Source organism: Podarcis liolepis (assembly GCF_965112155.1).
Source record: "Podarcis liolepis genome assembly, chromosome: 6".
In the NCBI taxonomy this organism is placed as follows: Eukaryota; Metazoa; Chordata; class Lepidosauria; order Squamata; family Lacertidae; genus Podarcis; species Podarcis liolepis.
Window position 1 is genome coordinate 2,028,506 of NC_139559.1, and position 18,804 is coordinate 2,047,309.

Genomic DNA, 18,804 nt, shown 5'->3' on the forward strand with positions numbered 1-18,804 from the left:
TCCTCGCCACAGGAGGCAGCCATGGCCACCAACCTGGAAGGATTTAAAAGAGGAGGAGGAGGAGTTTGGATTTGATATCCCGCTTTATCACTACCCGAAGGAGTCTCAAAGCAGCTAACAATCTCCTTTCCCTTCCTCCCTCACAACAAAGACTCTGTGAGGTGAGTGGGGCTGAGAGACTTCAGAGAAGTGTGACTGGCCCAAGGTCACCCAGCAGCTGCATGTGGAGGAGCAGAGACGCGAACCCGGTTCCCCAGATTACGAGTCCACCGCTCTGAACCACTACACCTAAAAGAGGATTAGACAAATTCACAGAGGAAATTCCTGGAAGCCACAGGAAGGCTGAGTGCTCTCGTGCCCGGATCCTGCTCACTGGTTTCCCACAGTTGGCCTCCATTAGAGAACAGGGTGCTGGGCCTGATCTAGCAGATGCTCTCCTGATGCTCTCACCTGACCGGCTTCTTCTCTGACTCTTCCAACAGGCAAAGATGCCCTTTGACGCCAACAAGCTGTACTGCAGCGAAGTCCTGGCCATCCTCCTCCAGAATAAGGACGGTGAGAGAGCTGACCTCGGCGGATTGGTATTCTGCTGGGCTGTGCCTCTGGCTTGTTTCAGATCATGACAGCTTCCGCACTCGCTCACTCTCCCTCTATGTTTCCCTCCCCATCGGTGCCTCGCCCCTCCTGCCTTTGGCTTCCCCTTCCTTCTGCTCACTCTCTGTCTCCTTCCCTCCTCTTTCTCTCCGCAGCTTCTGTACTCTGTCAAGCCATATTGATTTTGTTTGCTGATATATCGGTGTTAGATGGCTGTAAAATCTGACAGTTGGCTTCATTCTCCCCCCCTCCCTCTCTTCCTGTAGACAACAGGGAATTGCTCGGGGAACTGGATGGAATCGATGTGCTGCTTCAGCAGTTATCTGTGAGTAATTCGCTGCCATCTTCCCTGCCATTGGGAGCCCCAGAGCCAGGCTTTTAGAACCGGGGAGGAAGGGCAGGAGCAGAGAGCAACTCCCAGCAGTGGCAACGGCAGGTGCTTCACAGCATCTATGCGCTTCCAGGCGCATGCCTGCCATCCTGAGGGGGGCACAGCCCCATTTGCTTGCTGCCAGCTTGGATGACTTTAAAAGAACCATAGAACTGTAGAGTTGGAAGGGGCCTGGTCCAACCTCCTGGGGCATTCATGGAGAATTTGGTCACCAGGGGCTCCTTGTCATTACTTGCTTTATTTATTTCATTGCATTTATAAAGGTAAAGGGTAAAGGGACCCCTGACCATTCGGTCCAGTCATGGCCAACTCTGAGGTTGCGGTGCTCATCTCGCTTTCTTGGCCGAGGGAGCTGGTGTACAGCTTCTGGGTCATGTGGCCAGCATGACTAAGCCGCTTCTGGCGAACCAGAGCAGCGCACGGAAACGCCGTTTACCTTCCCGCCGGAGCGGTACCTATTTATCTACTTGCGCTTTGACGTGCTTTCAAGCTGCTAGGTTGGCAGGAGCAGGGACCGAGCAATAGGATCTCACCCCATCGCAGGGATTCGAACCGCCAACCTTCTGATCGGCAAGTCCTAGGCTCTGTGGTTTAACCCACAGCGCCACCCAAATCCCCTTTTCTCCGAGGAGTTCAAGGTGGTGCACACATGGTCCCCCCCTCTTCATTTAATCCCCACAATGACCCTGGGAGGTAGGCTAGGCTGAGAGAGGCAGTGAGTAGCCCCCAAGGTCACATCTAGGGAGCTTTATGGCCGAGTGGTGGGGATTTGAACCCTGGCCTCCCAGGTCCTAGTCTGATACTATTACACCACCCTCACTGCCACCCACCCACCCACGGCTGCTCCCGGAAGCCTCCGTGATCCCTTGTTTCGGCTACCATGTCAGCGCAGAATGCCTTTTTAAAAAAGCTTCCTGCATGCAGGTTGTTAAGGAACCTCCTTGTGGTGCTGGCGATGAGCAGACCAGCCCCACCTCCCAGTGAGAGCTGGATATGACCTTGTGGGTCCCCTGCCTATGTCTTCCTGTGCTGCCCTAGTTTATTTTCCTCACTGCACTCGGATGTCAGTAATTAGGGGGCGCACACATACAGCTGATATTTATGAGGTTTTTTTGGGGGGGTGTTGCTTTTCGAGGAGGGACGAGACAGACAATAAAGCCTTCCGGCTTCCTCCCCACGCAGGTGTTCAAGCGCCACAACCCCGGTGCGGCAGAAGAGCAGGAGATGATGGAGAACCTCTTTGACTCCCTTTGCTCCTCGCTGATGCTGAGCTCCAACCGGGACCGTTTCCTGAAGGGGGAGGGGCTGCAGCTGATGAACCTCATGCTCAGGTGAAAACTGGCGGACATGAGACATGGTGCCTGGCCCCTTGTGGCAGCGAGACCTTCCTCCCCACAACTCCTCCCCCCCCCAGTATATCTAGGGGTTGGGTATTAGTACTAGTATTATATTCATTTCAATCCCTTCTTTTTCCCTGACCAGGGACTCAAGGCTGCTCACAGCTAAAACAGAAACAGATAAAAACATAGTGGGCAGAAAACAACCATTTAAAAACAATTAAACATTAACAGTACGTGCCTGTGTGTGTATGCCCTGTTAGAATATACAGACCATTAGAATAAAAACAGCAAAGGACCAGGCCTTTTGTTAAAAACAGTCAGTTCCCCAAAGCCTGTTGGAACAAGAAAGCCTTCGGCTCCCAGCAAAAGGACTATCTTCTCTAGGCAGGGAGTTCCAAAGTTTCCTGATAGCAGCCACCACCGAGAAGGCCCCCTTCCACATCCCCAACAAGTATGCCTGTGAAGGTGGCAGGGCTGAGAGAAGGGCCTCTGCCAAAGATCTCAAAACCCGAGCAGGTTCATACGGAATATTACGGTTCTTCAGATGGACCTAAGCCATATAGGGTTTTATAGGTCAGAACCAGCACTTTGAATTGTGCTGGAAACTGACCAATAGCTGGTGGAGCTGTTGTGACAAGGAGGATATCTTGGAAAGAGGATTAGACAGCTGCATGGAGGAGAGGGCGATGGAGAGGCCGACTAGCCAGGATGGGATGCGGGATGCTTCTGAATACCAGCTGTCAGAAGCCACAGGAAGGAAGAGTTGCTTTGGAGCTCCAATCCTACTTGTGCATTTCGCATTGGGGCATCTGGTTGTCCACTGTGAGGACAGGATCCTGGACTAGGTGGGCCATTGGCCTCATCCAGCAGATGTTCTTCTTAAGTACTAGACTGAAGGCCTGTGTGGCACCCTGAGATGTTGATGGTGGTCACTGAAGGCTGCAGGCCCATTTGGAGACGCCTCCCTCTGCTGCCAGCTCCTGCTCTCCCAGAGATGTTTTCATATACAGCAGCAAAGGCATCTGTGCAAACGGCTTGTGCTTTGGGGCGGGGTGGTGGTGGTGGTGTACTGGACTGAAGGCACCCCACATGTGCCTGTATTCGGAGCCTTGCGGTGTCTGTGAGGGAGGTGGGTCTGAATGGCAGCCCACTTCCTCTCGGCGTGCACAAGACACGCACTTCTCACGTTAGACTTCTTTGTCTTTTGCATGTCCAAAATTCACAGCTGGAATCAAAGTGCTACCAACCAGGCTTTGTGCTGGAGGCTTTTGCTGGCCGCTCAATCATTGTTTCTTGCCAGTCCCACGAGTGGCTATGGACAGACATTCTGTGGAGGTAGATAAAAAGCTCTGCCTCCCTTTTTCTCCCCGCTCCCCCCTTCTGTTAACCCTGCTAAGAGTGAGCTTTTTTTAATGAAACAGCTTCTGGACCCTCCTCCCATTTTTTTGTTCCCCCTTGCGTGCCCAAGTCCCAGCCTCGATGCCTTCCTTGCCCCCTCTGGCTTCCAGCTCTCCTTGCCCGTCCCCAAACCGCGCCCTGCCCAGGGCTTCCTGCCTGCCCACCCGCCCGCTCGTTCGCTTTCCCTGGGTGGGCTGAGCGGCGCAGAGAGGCGGCTGGCAAGTGCTGGCTGGCAAGAAATGATCTATTCCTGCAGACTAAGGCTGGTAATGTGCAACGGCAGCAGCAGCAGGGAACTGAATAAATAACCAGGAACGTGGATTATTATTCAGACCGGAGTGCTGAGTTTTCTTAAGGCTAATTAAAGCAAAGCTGCAAAGCTCTGAAACCCTGAACAAGAGGGAGGCTTCTCTCTTTTCTCTCTCTCTCTCTCTCTCTCTCTCTCTCTCTCTCTCTCTCTCTCCCCCCCCCCCCCGGCCGCCTCCTGGATTTCCCGTCCTTTTCTCCTCTGAACGCTAAGCTTGCACGGCTAGCCTTGCAGAACTAATCACCTGGAGTCCTTGAGCCATATGGGTGGGACCTTGCATTTTAATTTTTAATTTTTTTTAATGGCTTCCCTTCCTTTTTGGGTGGAGTGGGGAGGGGGCTGTGCTGTTCACCACCCTTCTCTTCCCTGGTACTAGCTGGCAAATAACAACAAGGAGAAAATGTCTCCCTGGACGCAGCTGCATTTAAAAGGAGCTCTGAAGGGCAAAGCGTAAATAAACCAGCAGCCCCATCTGTTGCTGCTGCTGCTGTAACACCTCTACCTCCACCATAGAATGGAGTGGGACGTCTTTTTCCCTGATAGGGATGGCTTAGGCGTGGCGGTGGCGGTGTGTGTGTGTGTGTGTGTGTGTGTGTCATGCATAACCCAGAATGTGCAGCCATTTCCCATTGCTGTATTCGTGAGTCTTCAGATGGCACAGCGTCGAGGCCTCCAAATACTAACGGCCAGGGCACAGCCAACATGGTGCCTCCATATGCTATAGATTGCAGCTGCATCATACTTGGCCGTTGGTTGGGACTGACTGCAGTTGCAGCCCACAGAATCTGGACCAAATTATTGCAGTGTGGCGTACTTGGGGTTGCCCTTGAAGACGACTCTTGAAACTTCCAGCTGGTCCAAGATGCAGCGGTCCGATTGCTGACTGGGTTGCCTTCAGAACCCCTGCATTTCCTGTTCTAAGACAGTGACATTGTCTGCCAGTTCGTTGCCCCGTTCAATTCAAGGCACTCACTCTAGTGTTCAAAGCCCTAAAGGGCTAAGCCCCAGGGACCCTAGAGACTGCCTCCTTCCCTGCAAACCCTCTGGGGTTTTGAGATCAGCAGGGAGAGCCCCATTGTTAGTTCCAGCTCCCTCAGAAGTTTGGGGAGGAGTTAGTCTTGGAGAGGCATTCTCTGCAGCAGTCCCTAAGTTGTGGCGTTCCCTTTCCACAGAGGTGCATCTGGCTTCTTCACCCTACAGCTTTTGGTGACTGCTGAAAGTGCACCTCTACCCCTACCTTGGACACCTGAGATACGTGTTTGCAGGACCTACCCTTTTCCTGTAATCTGTTTCATTTTAAATCTGAATTTTAAATGGTTGTGACCTGTCCTGGACCTGGTGATGAAGGGCAGATCATCATCATCATCATGGTATAACTTGACCCAACCTCACCTCCTCCTCAAACTCCACTAGCTTCAATGAGAGACTTTGCCACTGGCTAGAGCTGGACCTGGTGCAGCAAGATGTTCTAGAGGGGAAGGAATTAAACTCCAGCATATATCCTTCCCTTCATGCCAGAGGAATGGTCCATAGGTTAGTGGTGAAATGCATGCTTTGCACACAGAAGGGCTCAGGTTAATACGCTGGCGTCTCCAGCGGAAAGCATCTTTGGCCTCTGGTCATGGGCAGGAACCATTTCTAGATGGCCTAGGAGAGCTCCTCTCGCTTGGAGAAGACAGCTTGATGAGTCTGACTCTGCACAAGAACATAAGAGCCCTGCTGGACCAGGCTGGGGCATCCTGTTCCCACAGTGGCTAATTCACAGGCAGGATTCGTGCACAAGGACACCCCCCTCAAAGTGGTTTCCAGCAACTGGTATTGCTGGAATACCAGTTTCACTGGTTTTACTAACATCTAGAGTGCACTGAGGTTGCTTGTTTCAGTGGCAAGAAAGCAATGTTTTCTGGAGTGAATGTGGATCCTGTGAACTGAAGGGGGCCGGGGCAGTTAGGAGTGCCTCATCCGTATGGAGATGGGGCACGTTCTCTCCGTGAAGGGCAAGGGGAGGCCGCTGGAAGGAGCCGCATCATTTTTGGTCCAAATGTGAAGAGTCTGCATGGGTGGGATTCCTGTTTGCTTATTCAGCAAGGGACGTGGGGAGGGCCTTTGCCCTCGGACCACCTTCCTGTAAATTGGATGCGCCCCACGCGAGGAGGAGGAGGAGAGAAGGCCAGGCCAGGGAGGAGGCGAGATTGCTTGCTTGCATGTGTGCACTCCGTTCCATCAGTGGGGAGCGTATTTGCCTTGGCTGCAAATGAGCAAATGCAGTTTGCAAGTTGGTGGCCTCCAACTGGAGGTTTAGAAATGTCACATCCAATTAAGGTCTCTCCCCAAGCACAATTCAATTTCTTTCTCCAGATTGGGAGCTGCCTGAGGCTTCCAGGAGAGAAAGTGAGGTGTCCTTCTGAGGCTTGCAGAGAGAGAGAGAGAGAGAATCGCATTGTCAAGTGCCTTGGGAGCATTGGCACGAGACTTATTACACCCCTTCTTGTGTGGAGGAGAAACCCTCCTTCTCTCAAGCAGCTGCCTGGGAAGGCCTCACCCTGTATTTATAGCAAGCAGGGAATGAGCTTGTCTTGACTTTTAAGTGCCAGGAAGCACATAGGGGAAATGGAGACACATATTCTGTGTGGGGGAGAAGGTTCGTAAAGCTTTTATCGGCGGGGTGGGGTGGGGAGGATCTCTTGCAAAGCCATTTGTGGTCGCTTCCCTTGACCACCTTTGCTGGCTGCAAGAGGGTTGTGGGCCCAGTCAGGAATAACGCATGAAAGTCAGGAGTGCGTTTGCATGCAGAACGCACTGCAGCAGCCCCTGCAAAAATATTTCATTACGTCTCTTGTTTTCATGTCACATCAGCTCCTTGGAAACCCGAAAATTAATGTGTATCTACTGAAATTTCCTTTCAGCACAGCCTCACGCTGTGTTTATCTAGCAGAATCAGAGCCTCGCGCCACTGTTTCCTAATGCGCACCCTTCTGCAAACATCCTGCGATAACAGTCCTTTGGTGAAGTGACTTTGGCTTCTGGTCCCCTGCTTTGGGGGAGTTTCTTGGGGCCTTTTGTCTTCCTTCCTGACAGGGACAAGGAAGGGAGTTGCCTGATGGGCAGGGATTGGCAGCAGTGCTTCTGAAGACCAGTTGCTGGAGGCCACAGGAGGGGAGAGGGCTGCTCTTGTGGTGGAATCCTGCTTGTGGGTTTCCCATAATGGGCATCCGGTTGGCCACTTGGAGGCTGGATGGCAGAGGCCACTGGCTTGACTTAGTAAGCTCTTCATATGTTCTTGGTCACTTGGCATCAGTGTCCTGTGGGTGCTTCTGGTCATTCTTCCATAGATTGCCAGGATTTCAAGGTATCTGGGGAGGGAAGGAGGGGTTGGACCCAGCAGCTGCCGTTCTCACCTCTCTAATTCTGGAGGTTTGACTGCCATACAGGGGCTGCCCTTGACTCCTAACAGCTTCAGAGCATGTAGCATACAGTCCGCCAAGAGTGGTTTCTGGATGCTTTTTGAAGTGCTCTTCGGACGGCCTCCCTCTGCCACCATCGCCATCCCTGTGGCTGTCCTCTTCTCCATCTTGGAGGCTGATCCACCTTCTGTCTTCTTGCACAACTTGTGACTCACCAAGCCAAAGGCAGCCCACTAGCTGTGCTTGGTGACCTGCTGGGTGCTTAATATATCACCACCCCCATTTCTTTCAGTTTTGGACATGTAGCAAAGCCAGGAGGTTTTCTGAGCCTTCACATGAGTTGTGCTTGGCCTGGTGGGTTTCCAGTGCCAGGAAGTTGTCAGTGCAATGAGTTTGTTCCTGGTCTTTTTAAGGTCCAGGTCAGTCGCTCCTTTGGTGAGGCTCTCAGGCTGTGGTGTCTGAATTAGTTCTCACCCAAGAGAGATTTCAATAAGCCCAAGATGAGACTAAGATAAACTGCTTGCCCTCTAGTAGAATAAATATTTCAAATAAAATCAACCTGAGACAGTCCAGTCAAACAGCTATTGATCTCTACAAGCCTGAACTTAAACCCAATGAATATTCCAGAGATCAGCTCCCTGCAACCTGCCTAAATGCTGATCAATATGCAATTACTTCCCCCGAAAAAGGAGTCCTGAAGTTCTCCAGCCGAACCTGAACTTTATTTTTTAGCCTTTTATTATTGCCGCTTGCAAGGTGAAGGAGAGCTGGAAGTGGCAAGGGCAGGAGAGGGAGGAGGAGGTGAGCGGATTACTTTCCACAGCAGGCTCCTTCCTGTAAGCGCTCTGTGCTGCCCTGCTGAGCACTCAAAAGGGTAGCCTGTGAAATGGGTTCGTCTTACAGTGACGTTCTATCCAAGCATCAGCGCACTTGGCCTGCTCCACCGTACAAAGTTCGGATTTCTTGGGTAGCTTTCTGTATTGCTTTACATTGTGCTCCCCTTTGAGACATCTTGTGAAAAGGGGTGTAGAAATATTCTTAATAGATGAATCAGGGCAGGCTTCTAATAAAGCAGCTGGCAATATGGTTGCACACTTAATTTGCAATAATTTACCTCTCGGAGTTAAGATCTCAGAAGTGGCTTCACCTACATTGAAGAATTTTTGTCGGGATAAAATGGAGTCATGGAGTGTGATGTGTGATCCTTCTCTAGGGTGCAATTGTGATTGGTTGGTTGGTTGGTTGCTTGGGTGGATGGCCGTCTGCCAGGGATTCTTTAGCTATGATTTCTGCGTTGCAGGGGGGGTTGGACTAGATGACCCTTGGGTCCCTTCCAACTCTACAGTCATATGATTCCGCAGACCTGCAGTCTAACACATACTCTTTGTGCCATCATATTTTGCATTTCCCAGCCCCTCTTTTGCATCATTTGCATCCCTGGCTGTGAAACACACGGCAGAAAGGCACTCTGGGCATGGGCAAGTTGGACAGCGCATTATGGAAGGGCAGTGGTGGTGGAATTAATCCTAAAGACACTGCTCTTTGCCGCTGCCATGTGTGCAATCTTAATCCTGCTCCTCTTCCTCCTTACGCCTTCTTGGGTTCCCTGGAGGCTTCCCTACACAGCACAGGGCAAACAGGATGTCTGACGTCTGCCTCTGCCTTTGGCAACGCAGCCCTGTGTTCTGGGATCAAGGAGGCAAGGAATTGACCCTCCTTGGCTGGGCCCAGCGTGAGGCTGTGCTGGCCTTTTTAGCGTCGTGTTGGAAGGAGTTGGCTTTCACTTACAAGAAGCTGCCAAGATTTGTTCATCCTCTTTCTTCCCTTCCTCTCATCTGCTCATGTTCCAATTCAAGCATCTTGGTGGCTGTTCTTCTCTTTTGGTTTTGCTTTAGGATTTTTGTTTCTCCAAATCGGACGCCCGGCCCCGAACAAATTGGGAGTTACGCTTTGCTGAATGGAGCTGTGTCGGCAATCAAACGCCCGCTTCCTTGCATTCTCTTTGCTGGCATGAATTTCAAACATACGTCCGCAGTGGCATTTTGCAGCAGCATTTTGCGAAGTGCCTGTTTCATTCCCTGCTGCTGGCAACAGCCATGGAAAAAGGCAGAAAATCCTGGCTCATTTGCTTACTGGTGTTCTGCATTCACAGGCCAAAGTGAGGGCTGAGTTCCAGCTTTGCTCTTGAACACAGGGAAGAAAAACACACATACACCTAAAATAATTAAGCTGGTTGCTGGTAAACGATTGTGAATTGCTGGGTTCTGTGGGTGTGAGAGGATGGCATCCTATAAAGGGCCACTTCACATATTGCATGCTTTAAGTATACGTTTGAAACGAAAATGTGAAAGGGAATTGAGCAGGTGTAAGAGTCTGAATGTGGCTTTTTCCTTTCCTCCATTCCCCGTTTCTGCTTCCTTGCACACACATGTAGCTGCCATACAAGAAATATGAAACATTATTAGTGGATCAATATGGCTATGAGTAGAGAGTGCTTCCCCCCCTTGACATATCCATTGCGCCTCATCCCTCTTGCTAGTTACAGCTGTAAGAGCGGAGACCCAGTCCCCGTGTACGAAAGGTCAATAAAACAACAAGAACACCTTGTGCGAAATAAATTTGCACTCTTGTTTCAAGTTTGAGAATTAGACTGTAATCGTGGCTGACTTCCATCCTCCCCCGTACTGGGGATACAGCTTACAGGAATCTCTCTTGGCTTCAGAAAGGGAGGTTGTGTGCAGTTGACAATCCAGGTTCTCTCGAAAGGTTAGCCTAGCCTTCCCTGACCTTGTGCCTTCCAGATTCCGGCTAGGGCTGATGGGAGTTGTAGACCAAGCCATCTGGATCAGGTAGCAGGTTGAGGAAAGCTGGAGTAGTGTACGAAATCGAGCTTTGGAATTGAAAGGGTTCCAACTCAGGCACTGAGATGGTTGGGGGCTGTTCTGGTTTTCCATATACACAGTTGTACTTGGAACTGGGAGACATGGGTCCCGTCTCCATCATGTGGTTGTTGTGCAGGCTTGGTCTAGTCACTCTCTCAGCTTCAGTTTCCACATCTGTGAAATGGGTAGAGCATTGATCCGCCCTATGGTTGCAAGCACAATGAAGACTGTAAAGCACTAAGTAATAATAATAATTTATTATTTATACCCTGCCCATCTGGCTGGGTTTCTCCAGCCACTCTGGGCGGCTTCCAACAGAATATTAAAATACAGTGGTCTGTTAAACATTAAAAGCTTCCTTAAACAGGGCTGCATTCAGATGTCTTCTTAAAGTCTGGTAGTTGTTGTTCTCTTTGACATCTGGTGGGAGGCGTTCCACAGGGCGGGTGCCACTACCGAGAAGGCCCTCTGCCTGGTTCCCTGTAACTTGGCTTCTTGCAGCGAGGGAACTGCCAGAAGGCCCTCGGAGCTAGACCTCAGTGTCCAGGCAGAATGATGGAGGTGGAGACGCTCCTTCAGGTATACTGGACCGAGACTGTTTAGGGCTTTAAAGGTCAGCACCAACACTTTGAATTGTGCTCAGAAGCATACTGGGAGACAGTGTAGGTCTTTCAAGACCGGTGTTACATGGTCTCGGTGGCTGCTCCCAGTTGCCAGTCTAGCTGCCGCATTCTGGATTAGTTGTAGTTTCCAGGTCACCTTCAAAGGTAGCCCCACATAGAGTGCATGGCAGTAGTCCAAGTGGCAGATAACCAGAGCATGCAACACTCTGGCAAGACCGTCTGGGGCAGGTAGGGTCTCATCCTGCGTACCAGATGGAGCTGGTAGACAGCCGCCCTGGATACAGAATTGACCTGCGCCTCCATGGACAGCTGTGAGTCCAAAATGACTCCCAGGCTGCGCACCTGGTCCTTCAGGGGCACAGTTACCCCATTCAGGACCAGGGAGTCCCCCACACCTGCCCGCCTCCTGTCCCCCCAAAACAGTACTTCTGTCTTGTCAGGATTCAACCTCAATCTGTTAGCCGCCATCCATCCTCCAAATTGAAAGTGCCAAATGATGATCAGTAGTGTTTTTAAACAGAGGTTGGGTGGCCATCTGTCAGGGATTCTTCAGCTGTGATTCCTGCATTACAGGGGGTTGAACTTGCTTGCTCTTGGACAAAAATACCGAAATGGTGACAAAACTGATTATTAAGATAGAACCAGTGACAAAGGAAACAGAAGCGGTGGAGGTCTTGATGCAAGGGCTGGAGGAACTTTTTTAGAAAATTGGAAATTGTGATTGATATGAAGAAATACCCGGAGACACTAAGGGCATATATGGATGTCATGGGGGGTGGGCAGGAAATATTTGGGAATGCCTTGGTGGCTGAAATGAGGCAGAAATTACAGCCTCTGAGACTAAGAGGAGACTGTGAGGAAGGTGAGCAGGATTTTAAATTAGACTTAACTGATAGTCGCCTTCCAGTGAAATTTAAATATGCCAAAGTTAGGAAAAAGATTGGGAAACAGTTATTATATATGTGCAAAATAAATTAATTGATACACTGGCAGGCTCAGATTACACACTTGCAATCAGCAAAATTTGGATAAAATTAGAAGAAGAAGAATTGACCAAGTACAGTGGTACCTTGGGTTACATACGTTTCAGGTTACATACGTTTCAGGTTACAGACTCCGCTAACCCAGAAATAATACCTCGGGTTAAGAACTTTGCTTCAGGATGAGAACAGAAATCGTGCTCCGGCGGCGTGGTGGCAGCAGGAGGCCCCATTAGCTAAAGAGGTGCTTCAGGTTAAGAACAGTTTCAGGTTAAGAATGGATCTCCAGAACGAATTAAGTACTTAACCTGAGGTACCACTGTATGCGTTAGGAAATGCAGAAGAATTTTGTTAGAATCAGAAGAAGAACTGATGAAGTATGTGTATGAAAATGCAGAATTTTGTTAATATAAGGAACCAGAAGAGAGAATGGAGAGAAGTCATGAGGTCTAAAGAACATCAAATATAAGGTTTTGAAATGTTTTTGGGTATGGGGGCATTTTTGTTTTTGTTTTTTGTGGTTAATTGTGGAAATTAACTTGAAAAAAACCAATAAAATTATTTACCCCCCAAAAAAGAACTTGATTGATCTTGGGGCTCCCTTCCGACTTGCAGATTTCTGATTCTAACTGTGTGAAAGGCTTTTAACTGGATTGGTTTCTTGCCTACTGAGGTGCAAGCAAGTTTCTCATTCATTGGTGCTTACTTATGCGGTGGACCTAAAAGAGCAAGTGTGCCCTTTTGCAGTTGGTGCAAGAGGAAAGGAGGCAGAGAAGTTCACTGTGTCTCAGTGGCCAACCCAAAGTAGAGAGTGCTCCGATCCTCTCTCTTCTGCGGACTAAGACTGAGCTTTGTTGCTTGTTCATTGTGTGCAGCCTCATCCTACTGGCGGAGGAAAACCTTCTGTACCTTGTGGCAAAGTGCATTGCCCAGTTCACTGACAAAAGTCCTTCTGCTTCTACAGAGAGAAGAAAATCTCCCGGAGCAGTGCCCTGAAGGTTTTGGACCACGCCATGATTGGGCCCGAGGGAGCAGACAACTGCCACAAGTTTGTTGACATCCTCGGCCTTCGGACCATCTTTCCGCTCTTCATGAAGTCCCCCAAGAAAATAAAGAAGGTTGGGACCTCCGAGAAGGAGCACGAAGGTAGGATTTAATCCCACACAGGCTGCCTTGCTGACCACGAACCCTTCGCCAGCCTCATAGTTTGTAGTGCAGCCTCAATAGACTTGCACAGCCAGGAAGCGCTTGTAAGGCTGAGTCGCTTGCCAGCGTCTCCACCTCTCTGGCTGCTACCAGCATGGCGGTTAATTAGCTCCTGCATATGTGCATGTGAGCCTGCCGTTTGAAGCTGTCTCTTTGATGCCAGGCTCTTTTGAAAAGAGTAATGAGCCAACTGCAAATGTCACCTCCAAAGCCGTGTTTTTTCCTGGCTCCGCGCACTGAAGTGTGACGTGAACATCAGGCGTCGCAGGCACAAACTGCTTGTGACTCTCCTGTGTTCCCCCTCCACCCCTTTCTTGGTTTCCTTCCACCACCCGGCCGCCCGCTCCCTGGAGGAGATCCAGAAGCCCCACCAACCTGATCTGCCGCTGGTCTCGGCGCTGTCGCTGCCGCTACTGCCAGGGGGTGGAGACGCTGGCAGGAAAGGCCGACCCTCCTGTGGCAGGCAGTGGCGAATGAAAATGACTCACCACTGGCTAGTGAGGATTATCTATTAAACACACACACAAACCAGGTAGACAGTATTGTTTGTTGCATTGAAAAAACGAGTGCCGCGAAAACCGCACTGGAATGCACATTCCAAATGGAGAGATGGGGTGTCTTTTCCCCACCCTCCTTACTTCTCCAGAGCAAAACATAAGCTGAGAGACGTGTGTTTTTTCTGCCTGCTGGAAAAGGAGAGGGCAGAAGCCTGTGCTGCGCTGTTGACAAGATTGCACTTGAGGGCGAGGGGCGGCGGGTGTGTGTGACTGGTTCAGCGAGCAGCTGTTTCCCTGCTGAAAAAGTGCCAGTGGGTGAGCTGGTAACAGAACATTTGCTTTAGAGCACCAGCATTAGGAACGCAATAACGTTATATTAATGAAGGCAATGGGTTGGCAAGACACGTTTTCACAGGGCTTGTAATAGCTGCCCAGTTGAGCTTCTGCGCCCTGGATTCTCCGCTGGGAACGGGTGCAGAGAGGACTCCAGGCAGAGCACCAGGAGGGTTTGGAAAGCTGCCATCATGGATGGTAGCTTTTGAGGTAGGAAGGGGAGGGAGGCCTGCTTGCCACACAGAGGCAGCCAATTCTGTGTGGCAAAGTGGAATTTTCACTTCCTTCTGAGATGGGGTGGGATAGATCCACGGGAGGCTTGGCAGGGGTACAGCTTTCCTTGCACCCAGCATGCAGTTCACCACCCTGGTTGGTGAACGAGGGCGTCCAATGGGTGAAAGTTGTTACAGGGGAGAATGGGTTAGTTTTGTTTCCCAGGCCCTGCCTGTCTCTTAAGGTTCCCAGGAAGTAAGCAGGGCAGGATTCACAGAATCCAGGAGTGGACTTGATAGACTTAAAATAGTGGAATTTTTTTTTTAAAGTGGGTTCAGTTTTCTTTGTTTTGCATCGCTGGGCAGGTGAGTTGTTGAGATTGTAGCAATTCCAGTTAATAGAGATGTTTAACCGGCCTCCCTAGAGCTTGGCTGGCCACTATACTGATGAAGGAGTGTGTGTCTGTGTACGTGTGTGTTTGTGTGTGGTGCAGCAGTTTCACATCCTTCCCAAGCCACGCTAGATTTCTCCTTGTGCTCAGACAACCCGGCAGGGCTGTAGGCATAGATGGCTTGAGAGTGTCTCTAGGTCTAGCCGTTTCTGAATCTGAATCCTGTGCCCCACACGAGCCACTGCTGGGCCCTTGTTTTCCCCTGGGCCCTATATTTACAGCTGGACCATCTTCAACTCAGTTGATGTAAGCAATGGATGCAGAGCTTGCCCCCTGCTTTGTATGCGATCCTGTAGTGTCCACAAACTATTTTTGTCTTTAAAAGTTACAGCGGAACCTCGGGTTACGTACCGTCCTCCTTACAAACGTTTCGGGTAACGAGCTCCGCTAACCCGGAAGTAGATGCTCCTGGTTGTGAACTTTGCCCTGGGATGCGAGTGGAAGTTGCGCGGTGGCAGCAGCAGGAGGCCCCATTATTAGCATAAGCGCACCTCATGTTAAGAACAGTTTTGGGTTAAGAACGGACCTCCGGAACGAATTGAGTTTGTAACCAGAGGTACCACTGTATACAACTAACACTGGATGTTTGGGGGTCAGCCCAGCTTAGTGGTTAAGAAAGAGCAATCTATCAGAATAATGCCCATTTTGGGAAGGCAAAACTCTGAATTCTCTGGAGCTGTTAACCCCGGTTGACCTGGTTTCTCTCCAGTGCTCAGATGTGACCCCCTTGTATACTGTAACAGGGAATAGAACGGCCCTAGTGAAATCGGGGGGGGGGGCATGAAAAGGAAGGCTAATTGTGCTACAGTACAAGCATATTTACAAGCTCAAACCAGCTGGCCATCAAGCCCAATGTTCTCCTGCCTCCAGCAGATGTCACTCAGAGAGCCCTCCGTGCTGATTAGAGACCTCTGGGCTCAGTTTGTCCCTTGGCGTGTCCATCAACTTAACCGCTTTGGTCTGCTCTCATCTGTCCTCGTCAGAATTACTGTACAGCGCAGCCCACAAAATCTCCCTCCCTCACAGACCCCCATACCCTCCCAGACAGCATCTTCAAAAGACCAGCTGCAGGATTCTTGCATGCAAGATCTCATGCCACTCCCAAAGATCCACCAGAACCTTCCTTTTGCATTCTTGACGGTATTTGCTTGCAAAGGCAGATGTCCTGGTTTACCCAGGGATTCCTGCTGGGTTGCATGCTATAATGAACCTCAGTCTCATTGCGCCTAGTAGATGTTCATTGCTGACCTCATGGGTGTCAGGAAACACCCAAATTTCAGAGGACATTACTAAAGAACAGAATGCAGCACCTTTTCCCTCTTCATTGCCTCCTTCCTCCTATGTCGTCTTTCTGTTCTTCTCGTACAGAATTTAAGATCTTAAGTCACCCTGAGTCATGCTCAAACTGTGCTTTTGGCACCACCCTTGTCTGAAAAGTTGGTAAACAGGTGGTTACTGAGAAAAGACATGGTTCAGATATGGTAAAGGGTACTCAGAGTCAGTACTTGCTCTTATTGTTGAAGCCTTAGTCTTGGAAAGGAATTGGTCTGCGTTGGTGGTCCTTGATGAATGAATGGCAGCTCGATAGGATTCTGTGTCTATAAAATCAGCTAGCAACACCGCCTGCTTGTAAGGCCATTATTATGAAGATATCTCACCTGCCCTTCACTCTAAGTCCCTAGAGCAGATAGCAGCAGTTTTCTTAAAATGCTGTATTAAAAACAGTTCAAAACTAATTACAATCACAAGAATAGGCTGGCTCCTAAAAACACAAATCCTTGGCTGTCGGAGGCCATTGTAAAGAGGTCATCCTCAGCATCCGCCAGGAATTTATATGACGTGGGGAGGGTGCTCTGGTCTTTCAGGTATTTGGAGCCTGAGATGTTTATGGCTTTAAACCCCAACGTGGGCATCTTGAATCTGGCATCGCTCCTTATCGCTGTTCCTCTTCGGAGTCAGCTTTTCCTGCTTAATCAGAGCCTTTGGGATAGTACCTGCGTGCAACACCTAGCTGGACCCTGAGAGGTGCAAAATCCTCCATGTGCTAGGCACGTGTTTGTGCGTATACATGTGTGCATGCCACCTACCCTTCTGAGCCAGAAATCTCCAAAGAGGATTTTTTTTCCTGCCAGACTATAAAGCCTTAAACACTCAATGCCATTTAAATTAAAGAATGGCATTAAGCCGTTCACTAACAGGCACTTTGTGTTAAACAAGGATTAAAATGTGTGTCTTGATGGTTTTTGGTGGTGTTTACAAAATCTCACCACTGAGCTTGGATCTACTTCGCTTCAAAATTCCTCCAGCATCCCTGCCGGCTCTAAGCACCTCTCCCCACCCCTCCACGGGCCCAGTATTCATCCAGCCCCTGTGCCCACACCCTCCACGCTTAGGGACCTGCGTGGTGTGATTCTGCAAAATGCAGAATTTGAAAGTGGACCCAGAAATCGGCACCCGAAAGAAAACTCTGCTTCAGAACAGCCGCTTGATGTTTTTGAAAGCCTGTTCCCAGGAGCTGCGGCAAAGTGCAGGCAGAGAATACCTTGCAGAAATCAGAGCGTGATGGGGAAGAGGGGGCAGGTGAGGAAAGGAAAAAAGAAGAAATGAGGTAGGTCAGCTGAGCAGCAAGATCTGGCATCAGCGGGGGGAGGGATGTCTCTTCCATGTTGCTCAGAGCTATTCCCCCTACCCTTGGACCAGTAAGAAGCAGAAACTATTCTTTCAAACGAACAAAAAATATACGCCTGCATTTGCTTCAAGGCATGTGCTTTCTGCAGGTTACAGAAAGCTGGCTTTTCTTGGTGCGTAGTTTGAGCCGTGCAAGGGATGTTGACCAGGCCAGGCCCTTAGTCCATCTAAGCCTATTAGTGTCTGTTCTCACCACCAGCAGCTCTCCAGGATCTCAGGCTCAGAGGGGCTTGGCTATCCCTGCTTACTGCAGATGCTTGAGGTTGTGGACTGAAGACAATAAGGCAAGACCTTCAGCCATCGACCTCTGGCCCTTGCATACTTCCTTCAAATACATTTCAACGTGGAGCAAGAACGTAAGAAGTGCCTCCTGACTCAAGCCAATGGTCCATCTAGTCCAGCATCTTGTTCTCACAGTGGCTGACCAGATGCCTCAATGGGAAACCAGCAAGCAAGAACCTCTTGTGGTTTCCAGCAACTAGGATTCAGAAGCATTGCTGGCTCCAGCTGGGGAGGCAGAGCAGAGCCATCAGGGTTAGGAGCCACCCATAGCCCTCTCCTCCTCTGTGAACTTGTCTCATCCTCTTTTAAAGCCATCTGTAGTTTTATCTATGCAATGTGTGAAGAAGGACCTTCATTTCTCAGTCCTGAATCTTCCAACATTCAGCTTCATTGGATGCCCACGAGTTAGGAGAGGGAGAGAAAATATTTTCCCTATCCCATTTCTCCATGCTGTGCAATAATGTCACCTTTCCTCTAAACTGAAAAGTCACAAACGTCTCAGCCTTTCTCCATCCCCTTGATCATTTTGGTTTCTCTTTTCTGAACCTTTCCCAAACTCTGCCTCTCCTTTCTACTGCTTTCTGCATCTGACTTTGCTTCAGAGATGGCTTCTGGTTCTTTCCCTCCTTTTTAACCTTCTGCTCAGGTTCGGGTCTCGCTTTCTCAAGGGCCGGGATTTGGAGTTTGGGAAGTACCTGAAATGCCAGACCGTAGCAGAAGAGCTTGTGTCTCAAAGAGCATTTCCTCAAGCTTGCCTTGGATAGCAGCGATGCACCTTGAGTCTTGTTCAGGTTCAGTGTCCGGCTGAGCCCAAGCACTGGAGGGAAAGAGCGGCCAATTATTGAAGGTGGCCCACCAGCTCCAGACTTTTTCAGTGCACCAACTGTTGCCTGCATGAGTTGGATTGGAAGCAGGTCGAAGAGCCCATAGTGGAAAGAAATGGATTGTGCAAGGTCGGTGGAAGAAGGGCAGCAGTTCTGGGATTGAACACTTGCAGAGAGTGATGCACTAATGGAGAACAGTGTGCGTGTAAAAGAGAGAGAGAGAGAGAGAGAGAAGCAGTTGCAATTCTATACCCTGGTGGGATTTCACAAAGTCATCATCAACCATGGTGATTTCCATTAGGCTCTTGGAAACTGTAATATTTGCTGCTGCAAACTTCATAAAAATAGCGCCACTGGGAACTGAAGTCTGGAACTAGCTTTACTTTCTTAT

The 18,804-nt window shown here is 49.8% G+C and overlaps 1 protein-coding gene across 1 annotated transcript in view; it reads left to right on the forward strand.

Annotated features, from left to right (window-relative positions):
- CTNNBL1 (catenin beta like 1) overlaps positions 1-18,804 on the forward strand; it is an 87,936-nt gene that overhangs the window by 36,070 nt on the left and 33,062 nt on the right. Inside the window, exons 8-11 of the mRNA XM_083507432.1 lie at positions 483-555; positions 861-919; positions 2,168-2,316; positions 12,884-13,065. Of these exons, the coding sequence (XP_083363558.1) occupies positions 483-555; positions 861-919; positions 2,168-2,316; positions 12,884-13,065 (463 nt within the window). The remainder of the gene's footprint in view (positions 1-482; positions 556-860; positions 920-2,167; positions 2,317-12,883; positions 13,066-18,804) is intronic.